The following is a 10,962-nucleotide window of genomic DNA, read 5'->3' on the forward strand; positions in this document are numbered from 1 at the left end:
CGGTAACGTTGATCGGTTGCTGGTTAGATTACACCGTAACTCGGGCTCGTTAATTAAATAGTACGACTTTCAGCTGTTTGCTGTTAGTCGTTGCAAAGTTCGCGTGTTCTCAAAGAAAAACCGGAGAGAGAGAAATGGCGGAGCCTCTCTTTAATAGGTCTAACCTCGGTGTCAGTCAAACCAGAGAGAGAGATATTACGGAGCCTCTCTTTAATAGGTCTAACCTATGTGTCGGTCAAACCAGAGAGAGATATTACGGAGCCTCTCTTTAATAGGTCTAACCTATGTGTCGGTCAAACCAGAGAGAGATATTACGGAGCCTCTCTTTAATAGGTCTAACCTATGTGTCGGTCAAACCAGAGAGAGAGATATTAATGGCTGTCCAGGGTATTTAAACACCTGAACTGTAGACACACTCTTACTTCCGTCAAAGCAAGCTTGTTCCATGTGTTGCCAGTGGTACTGCCACCTGCTGGTTTAGCATGGTACCTACAAGACATTGGTGTTTGGGCTACATAATGTGTCAAATACAAACGTGTTCATGCAGTTACTGAGTGGATAAAGCCAGAGATATTACAGGAATTACAACCTTTATTTTGGTTCACACATTTCAGTAGATGGTTTATTTGTGAATTCAGCACTACTGATCTCCACACTCAGACAAACCTAAAGCCTTCATAAGTGCAGAGTGGCGAAGAGAGGACACACAGGAGGGTGGGGGTGTTAAGTGACTCAAACTCAAGACAAATGTTTATTTAGAACCTAACCTAATTGCCTCTTGTTAAGTTGATAAAACAGACTTGAATTTTATGTTACCTTATATTTATTTAGTTTTTTCATTGTTCTGCTTAATTTTTTAACATCACAGCTTAAATCAAGCAAACTTGCCTTGTTTGTGTAATTGGTTAAAACCAAATTTTGATTTGTGTGGCCAGCAAAGTATTCAGGAATTGTCATCAATCAAGGATGTACTGATACATCCTGCCTCTGAAAGGCCTACGACTCTAACGGTTTGACAATGGATATGCAGTATGAGTCCAATTAAAGTACACTGTATTGTCATGTGACATCGAAATCCACTACCTCTCCTACCTCAGCTAATGTCTTCTTTATTAAGAAGAAAGATGGAGGGGAAGGTCATGTGTAGATTTTAGAGGCCATTGATTAAGTTCCCCCATCTGCTCCACTTACTACCAGCTGAGCTGTTTAGGAAAGTCTAATTAGAATAAAGCAAGGCGATTAATGTAAGACTACATTTAGTACATCGCCAGGCCAATATGAAGACCTGATTCTGCTGTATCGCCTTGCTACATCATCCTCCATAGACCACACATACATGAATGAGGTCTTAAAGGAGTGTCTAAGTAGATCCATCACCCTTATGTCTGTGACATTTTGATCCATTCTCCCTCCCTGGACTGAGTTTATTTGGGCTACTGGATCTATGAGGTCAACTATTATGCATAAGTATTTTATGGATAGTACATATTCCTGATTTGGAAATGCAAGAGACAAAAAATTACAGATAGAAGTGAACTATTTTAACAAACTATTTGGCTCATTTTTAGTGACAGAATGATGAGTTTGAAGAACCACACCAGAAATATCTGCCAAACAGCTGTCTGTCACCACCATAATTAGCCATCAATGCATAATGTAAATGTTGAATATCAGGTGATTGATGATCCAGACTAGCCAATCAGATGTTAGTGGGATGATTTATACTGTGCTATAAAAATACACTGCAAAGGCCCAGCAAAGAACAGTGAGCTTCATTTAGCAGACCAACTTTTTAAGATGAGCTTCACATCATATCAACAAAACATAACAGTTCAGTACTGCTTTCCTGAGGACAACTCATCATGCATAAAGGAGGTCAGAACAGGAACTGGGAATATATTCTTATTCATTCTCCTATCATTTATCTCTGTGTCACTGCAAAAAATCTGTGCCAAAAAAAATAAGAAAAAAAAAAACAAAAGAAAAAGAATGGTTGAATCAAGCAAAATTATCTGCCAGTATAGTGTGAAAATTTAGCTTGATAAGATTTCTTGAAACAAGAAAAAAAAATCTTGCACTAAAAATGATCTTGCACTCTCAAAAAACACTAAAAATGACTTAATTTAAGCAAAACCTACCTAATCAAATATTATTTAAAAGATACATAAATGCCAAAAGTAGCATATTAATCTTGTTTTAAGCAAAATATTTATGACTTTTAAGATAAAACTGATCTTGAAATGATCCAGGAAAACTTATTTTGAGCTATATTTTACTAGTATTAGAAAGTTTTGTGTATCATAATAAGCTTGTAATGCTCAAAAGTAGCAATTTTCCCCTCAAAAGTAGCTTTGTGTTTTTCACTATTCATGGCATCCCCCTTATTTCAAGTGTATTAAACTCATTTTAAGTTCTAAAATAGTGACATTGTCTTAGATTTTAGACCACCACCAACTTGAAATAAGATTAGAAAGGGATTATTTAAGCATTTTAGGATAAAATATGTCCTGAATTTAGCTGGAAATACTTTTTTTTACTCACTAAGAAGTGTTTTTGTATCATAATAATTAGGGGTGGGCATAGATTAATTTTTTTAATCTAGATTAATCTCACTGAAATCTTGAAATTAATCTAGATTAATCTATATTAAAATGGCTCATATGCGTGCTACCCAAGTAATGACTAAAAGTCAGTTTTTGAGATAGGATTTCTTAATACAGAGGGTGACCAGGTGCTCATCTCCTGTTTCCAAAATGCATCAATGACTGCTTGAGGAAGCTGTTCTACTTTGATACTTGAAGAAAAAAAAAAAACATGCTCAATAAAATGTAGGCTACTCGTGTTCAACGGTTTATTCAGTTAAACATGAATTTGTAAGCCTACATGCTACATTAAATAACATGTTTATTCAGCTAAACATAATATTTGAAATGTAAGCCAACAATTAGTACATTTAACCTCACGGACGTAATTTTCAAAAGTCAGTTTTGGTCCTCTGTAGTTTTAACGGTTAAAAATAAATATTTAAATAGTGACGAATCTAGCGCTAGGACCATGCAGAAAACGACCGCTCCGAGCTCCGCTCTGGTAACACTTTACGTTCCTAAAAATGAATTTTCCATGAAGCAAACCTGGCGACTTCGTAGCTGCATCCATGTAAAAACACGTACGATATGTAATTCACAGGTTTAAAAACTCGTTCTTGCCCCTACTGTGCAATTTTGTTAGAAATACAGCCGAGCTAAACTATCAAGTTGAAAGTCATCATAGTTTGCTTATCCATTTTGACCCAGTTCCCAACCCAACTTTAAGAATAGATTAACGGCGATAATTTTTATATTACTTTAGACAAAGACGAGAACAAGACTTTGTGCGAATGCACATTATATAGGTGATTAACCAGTGATGTCAGTAATGCGTTACTTAGTAACGCGTTACTCTAATCTTACCACTTTTTTCGGTAATGAGTAATATAACGCGCTACTATTTCCAGTCCAGTAATCAGATTAAAGTTACTTATCCAAATAACTGTGCGTTACTATTTTTATTTTCCCTAGTAAAAATATATATTTTTGCTTTCTTCTTGGCTCAGTTCTACTTTTGCATCTGGCCGTAGCGCTCGACTCCGCACGCTGCACGCGACCCTGTGAGAGAGCGAGCACGTTTTACAAGTCATTTTTTGCAGTGTCCTCCCGTAACGATATGTGGTAGTATAAAGAAACACCCCTCAAAAACAGAGGAATGAACATTTACCTGAAGAATTTTAATGTTGCACTGTGTTCCATGTTTGAAAAGTGCTGGAATTTTGACTAACGTCGCCTACTTTAAAATGCTTGAAATTGTAATGGTATTTCGTTTCACAAGCTGTCTGACTGAACAGGGGTGGGTTTCCCGAAACGTTCTTAGCGCTAAGTACTTCTTAACCTCGTACGTTTCATACGAGGTTACGAAGTACTTGGCGCTACGAACGTTTCGGGGAACCCACCCCAGTTCGCTTGTATTACGTTTACAAATAAATTTACAAATAATAACGCGCAGCTACACAAACGTAATGTCAGGAGATACTGTAGCGACTACTACTCCTCACGGCGAGTCTCGCCCTTTAAGTGACACTGGGGTGGGGGGGGGGGGGGGTGGCGACCACGTGCCAGGGTTGCGTTATCAATAAAGTTTCCCGGGATTTTTGGATTAAGCAGTTTCTGCCTCGGTTACCGAACCTGCTTCAATACATTGTTACTGTTAAAAATGCACTTCCAATAAAGTGAGTATTGGAAAAATTTATTCTACTGCTGAATGTAACTACTAAAATAACTTGTAATCTAACGTAGTTACTTTTAAAATCAAGTAATATGTAACGTAACTAAGTTACTTTTAAAAGGAGTAATCAGAAATCAGTAATCGGATTACTTTCTCTAGGTAACTATGCCATCACTGGTGGTGAGGTTGTGGAGTTGTAAGGTGTAATTCTGTGGTGAGGTTGTGGAGTTGTGTCTGTGGTGAGGTTGTGGAGTTATAAGGTGTAATTCTGTGGTGAGGTTGTGGAGTTGTGTCTGTGGTGAGGTTGTGGAGTTGTACGGTGTAATTCTATGGTTCTGCTACCACATTTCTTGCTGCCTCTCTCATAACGCACTCATAAAGCCTGCCGCTATAACTGGTACCACAAACTGAAAGCACAAAATGGTGCGAGTGTGTCGATGACATCAGGTTTCATTCCATATATTCATACTTTCATTCCATATATTCAGACTTTCATTCCATTCAGACTTCATTCCATTCCATAGGGCAGCACGGTGGCTTGGTGGTTAGCACGTTTTCCATGACAACTGCCCAGCGTTGTCATGGAAAATAGTGTGAATATAAAACCTAGACATAACAATACAAGGATAAAACAGTGACAAACTCTTAACGTGGTGACTAGATGAACGAGACAGGTAAATAAACCACGTAATATGGGCAGTACCTAGGGTTGCCACCTGTCCCGGTTTTCCTGGGACTGTCCCGGTTTTCATGTCACTGTCCCGGTTTTCCTGGGACTGTCCCGGTTTTCCTTCTTTTTAATATTCAGTCCCAGCAAAAAAAAATAAATTATGATTTAATGTCCCGGTTTTCACTAGGTTAGTTCAAACTACTATTTTGACTGTTTCTGCACACTTTAAATCCGTCTCTTTTTTCTTGCTGTGTCCATCCCCCCGTAACATTTTACGTTCGCCACCCCCCGTCAACAATTTACGTGGCAACCCTAGCAGTAACACTCTTTACGCGGTGACCAGATCAACGAGACATTTGAATGAACCACGTCATCAAAGGATTCAGTAAACTCTGATAATTCGCGAGTAGGAGAAAGAGTAGGGAGAGAACATGAGGACTTAGAAAAAACAAATGAAACTTCAAGTAACAAACAATACAGGGTATTAACTACGTAATTCAAAATAGAACAATACACGTGGGCATGGGATCTTAAATATAGAAATACTGACAAATGGGGAATTGAAGGAACAAACACGGGGAACAACCAAACATAAGAGAGTCGCGAACTAAAAAGACATCTCACCAAAAGCAACAACCAAACCCTAGGGGATACACACGCAATACCCAAAAACAACAAAACGTATAATAACTACCAGAAACAGAACAGACTGATAACAAAGACAGAAACTAAGACCAGAATGAACCGACTAAAACCCAGAGCACGGACAGACGGGACGGAACAACCTGGAAAAGGGGAGGGCATGAAACAACGATCGACAAGGACTGTATACAAACTAAGGATTTAAATACCCAAATAATTAGAGACAATGGGGTACAGGTGAAACCCATAACACAAGGGGCTGGAACTAGGCGGTGCAAGAAACACTAAAACAGACGAATAAACTAAAGTGAATGGGGGGGGGGGGAGTAATGCTTTACAGCATGTATTGTGTGTATTACATAAAATTTCTATATTTAACATACATATAGCAAAGACTAAATAACATTGGTGGCCTATATGTGACATATACAATCAGTATGTGTACTGCACAGTCATATATATTGATCACCCTCGTGCGACATATATGAACATTTATTTTGCATCAATATATGTGTATATAACAATTTTATATGTACATATTATATATATGTTTTAATGGATTATACATACATAATCATACAAATATTTATTGTCCAGACATATATGTCAATGTATGAAATTGTTCCAATTTCGAATAAGTTTCATATATGTGTTTACTTAATATTGTCACGTAGGGCTACCCCCCCCCTCCCCGCTGTCACTCCAATGTCTGTTCCTCGTGTTTTTTGTTATTCCGTGCCCCTAACCCCGCCTTGCTTGTTTATATGATGAGCACATGATGAGCACATATTCCGGTTCCCGCTGCCCGTCGGCAGACCCCGCCGGTTCCGGTTCCCGCTGCCCGTCGGCAGACCCCGCCGGTTCCTGTCCCCGCGACCCAGGAGGAGTCGTCCACGCCGGTTCCTGTTCCCGCGACCCAGGAGGGGTCGTCCACTCCGGTTCCTGTCCCCGCTGCCCGCTGGCCGGCCGCGCCTGTTCCCGCTGCCCACCTACCGGCCACGCCTGCTTCCCCTGTGACTGTGCTGCCCACGTGTGGGCATGGACTGGATGTCTCGTTTCCCATGTTCCCCTTGCTCCCATGTCCTGTCCCTAGTTTTGATTTGGTCGCTGTCCCCATGGTTGTGTCTGTTCAAGTCCGTGTTCCTGTGTCTGTTTCCAGTGGTGTCCTCTCTGTCCCTGTCCCCGTGTCTGTTCCCCAGGTCGTAACCATCTTTGTGCCCGTGCCTGTCTGTCATTTATAGCGTCTTTGCCTCAGTGTTTGCCTCTGCCGTGTCCCCTGGCCCCACTCCCGTGTCTGTTCCCTGTCCTGTCCTGCTCCTGTGCCTCGCCCCGACCCTGTTCGGTCTCCTTGTGTCCCCTGTCCTGCCCAATCCCTGCCCAGCTCTTGGCCAGTCTCCCTGTCTCCGGTCCCTACCATACCCCTGGTCCCTCGTCCTGTTTTGTCTGGTCCTGTCCCTCCGGTCTGTCCTGTAGTGTCCTGCCCCGTGTCCGCTGTCTCTCATCCTGCCCCGTAGTTCCCAGCCCTGTCCTGGTTCCTGTCCTGTCTGCCCTTGCGTGCCCCGGAGTGGCACGCTTTAAGGGGGGGTACTGTCACATAGGGCTACGCCCCCCCTCTCCCCGCTGTCACTCCAATGTCTGTTCCTCGTGTTTTCTGTTATTCCATGCCCCTAACCCCGCCTTGCTTGTTTGTTGCTCCGGTCTCTGTCTGTTCACCACGCCCGTGTCTTGATCCTTGTCAGCTGTGTCTTGTTAAGTTCTGTGTATATTAGTCCCTGTGTCTCCCATGTCCATATCGGTCTTTTTGTTGTACCTGTGCATTGTCATACCTGCCTGTTCGTGAGTTTGCTATTTTGTGGTTCCCGTATTCCGTGTGTTTTGCCTGTCCTTCCCTTGTTTACCTGCCTTGTTGTTTTCCTTGTCCGTAATCATGCCTGTGTATATTTCTTGTATGGACTGCCCTCCTGTTTTGACCCACGCCTGTTATGTCGACCACGTCTTTGGAATTTCCTTTAATAAATATCGCTCTCCTCAGCGTTTGTGTCCGCCTCCGTGTTCTGCTCCGCGCAGATCGTTACAAATATGAGCACATATTACATATAAAGTAGGAGTGTGACGATACACTCAGCTCAGGAGACGAGACATGATATTTGGTTCACAAGAACACTAAAATGACAAATTATATGACTGGACAGCAGACTTTTATTTAACTGAGTTACACATGCAAAAAAGTCTGTCGTAACTCTGGCTCGTCGTTAACCGGACCCGTTGTTAAGCAGGTCTGGTTTTGTATTATGTGCAAAACAAAAAGTTCTTCTCTGTCAATACAGAGTGCAAATAGTGCAAACAGAGCATGACCAAATATGTCACTGAATTTGCTGCAACTACACTGCCATGTTCATTTTTTTAAATATTTGCATGTCCACACTGCTCCCGATATCCTTTGCTGTCTCAACTTGCCAAAGCGTGCCTTTCTGTCCCTGCTACCTCTGTTCCAAGTTAGATATGTTAATTTGAGTACTCAGCTGTGGTGGTGCTGTAAATGTCTCTGCATCATGTTTGTATTAACCGCGGTGTACTGCATTATTTTCATACAATGTTTGCATATTAGTCACTCTCTTGCCATTTATTATTTCCGCCGGGTACCCAAAATGCTGCCAAACAAACGATTTGAAAGTGGCGGGGGCATCTCCATTAGTAATACCTGTATTTTCCGACGTCATTCTGGCTGCTTGCTGGATCACAATTCTCATGAGACAAATTTTTAACGCGACAAGAAATCTCACGGAGTTACGTAACACAAGATCTCGTCACACCCCTAATATAAAGCAATATATGTACATATATTGCATTTGCGTATGGGCTTGAATGCTACCATGGTGTTGGTGGTCCAGGAGTTAATATCTGAGATGTAGACACCAAGGAATCTGAAAGACAGAACTCTTTCCACACAGTCTCTAAATAAGTGGTGCAGGGTCCATGCCTTTCCCCCTAAAATCTACTATAATTTCTTTTGTTTTTGAGGAATTCTACTCTAACACTACTCTAACAGTCTGACCACCTCATCCCTGTAGGCAGCCTCATCCCCTCCAGAGTCCAACCACCATCTTCTCAATTCTCACTTCATCGTCTCACTTTATGCTCTTGCACAGTGAGGATATGGTTGTAGTAGACTTGTTGTCTGTCTCCACTGTATTTCTCTCATAGCGAGCAAAGAAACAGTTAAGTTCCTATTTTAGCAAACTATTTGACTCATTTTGAGTGGGAGAGTAATGTTTCAGAAATATCTGTCCGTCACCAGTATAATTTGACATTTGTTCTCAGGTGGCCATCAGTGTATGACAGGGCTCTCAAGTTTTGGATTCATGCCAGAGTGTGAGAGTTGTTGACGGGGGGGTGGCGAACGTCAGTTGTTGAGCGCGGGGGGTTGTATACGTTGTATATCGCGATCGATCACCAGTGGAGGGCGACATAGATATGGATCGGAGGTGTGGCGTGTGAAGACGGTCAAATGCATGTGTCACACGCTCAATGCGTGAGACTTGAGAGCCCTGGTGTATGATGTAAATGTTGAATACAGTAGTGCTGATCTAGACTAACTAGCCACTCAGATGTTAGTGGGAGGATTTATACTGTGCTATAAAATACACTGCATAGGCCCAGCAAAGAACAGTGAGCTTCATTTAATAGACCTGAATCTTAAGATGAGCATCACAGCATATCAGCACAACATGACAGTTCAGTACTGCTTTCCTGAGGACAACTCATCATGTATAAAGGAGGTCAGAACAGGAACTGGGAATATATTCTTATTCACTCTACTATCATTTATCTCTGTGTGTACTGTGTTTTTGAACCTGCTGGTGATCATCTCCATCTCTCACTTCAAGCAGCTCCACACTCCAACCAACCTGCTCATCCTCTCTCTGGCTGTAGCTGATCTTCTCGTGGGACTGGTTGTTATGCCTGTGAATATACTGGGACTGATAGAAAACTGTTGGTATTTTGGCAACATGGCATGTGTTATTGTTTTTGTGATAAACAATTTATCAACGGTAGCATCTCTTTGTAGCCTGACATTCATTGCAGTTGATCGGTACGTTGCTGTTAATGACCCTCTGAGTTATTCCATCAAAATCACATTTTGTAAAACATCTGTATTCATAATTGCTGGATGGTTTTTTTCTCTACTATATGTTGTCATATTTTTATATTTTAATGACAATCTGCTTCCATCTCAGATTATGATTAGGTGTCATGGAGAGTGTGTAATGTATATAAAATATACATGGATGACTGTTGACCTTATAGTTATTTTTGTAACCCCCTGTTCTATTATATTGATCTTGTATTCATTCATTTTTAATGTGGCAAGACGTCAAGCTATAGCTGTGAGATCTCTTATTAATAGTACATCTAACAGACGAAGGGCCAGAGGTTCATTCACTTCTGAAACTAAAGCAGCAAGAACTCTGGGAATTGTGGTTTGTGTTTATCTTGTTTGCTGGATACCATTTTATTTAAGTTCATTGTCAGTTGAAAACATGTCTTCATTTTCACTCGTGTGGACAGTATTTGGCTGGCTGGTGTACTTGAATTCCTCTATGAATCCTCTAATATATGCTATATTTTATCCATGGTTTAGAGCATCAGTTAAGAATATTTTAACTTGTAGAATATTGAAGTCCTAATCTTCAAGATTGAATATATTTCAGGAACATTTCTGATGTCAAAAAATTCATGCTCAGAAAAGTATTCCAGCAGAATCACAGTTTCTAAAACATCCGTATTCATAATTTCTGGATGGTTTTATCTTTATTTTAATGATAATCTGCTTCCATATCTCATTTTGATTAGGTATCATGGAGAGTGTGTAATGTATGTAAAATATCCATGGATGACTGTTGACCTTATAGTTACTTTTGTAACACCTTGTTCTATTATATTGATCTTGTATTCATTCATTTTTAATGTAGCAAGACGTCAAGCTATAGCTGGGAGATCTGTTATGAATAGAATGTCAAACAGAAAAGTATCCAAAGTTTCTTTCACTTCTGAAACCAAAGCAGCAAAAACTCTGGGAATTGTTGTTTGTGTTTATCTTGCTTGCTGGATACCATATTATATCAGTTCATTGTCAGCTGAAAGATTGTCCTCATTTTTAGTGTTGTGGACTGTGTTAGCTTGGCTGGTGTACATGAATTCCTTCATGAATCCCCTAATATATGCTATATTTTATCCATGGTTTAGAGCATTAGTTAAGAATATTTTAACTTGTAGAATATTTCAGTCCTAATCTTCAAGATTTTATGTTTCAGAAACATTTCTGATGTCAGTCAAGCTCAAAAAAGGATGTTTGTATGAAATATTATATATAATTTATGTATTGAAATATT

The 10,962-nt window shown here is 40.4% G+C and overlaps 1 protein-coding gene across 1 annotated transcript; it reads left to right on the top strand.

The window, feature by feature from the left end:
• Positions 1 to 6,470: 6,470 nt before the first annotated feature.
• LOC143526259 (trace amine-associated receptor 13c-like) lies at positions 6,471 to 10,464 on the top strand. Its single transcript, XM_077020900.1, has 2 exons — positions 6,471 to 8,728; positions 9,310 to 10,464. Exons 1-2 carry the CDS (start codon positions 8,705 to 8,707, stop codon positions 10,255 to 10,257), a joined length of 972 nt encoding a protein of 323 aa, XP_076877015.1. The 5' UTR covers positions 6,471 to 8,704; the 3' UTR covers positions 10,258 to 10,464.
• The last annotated feature ends 498 nt before the right edge of the window (positions 10,465 to 10,962 follow it).

Source organism: Brachyhypopomus gauderio, chromosome 10 (assembly GCF_052324685.1).
Source record: "Brachyhypopomus gauderio isolate BG-103 chromosome 10, BGAUD_0.2, whole genome shotgun sequence".
NCBI lineage: Eukaryota > Metazoa > Chordata > Actinopteri > Gymnotiformes > Hypopomidae > Brachyhypopomus > Brachyhypopomus gauderio.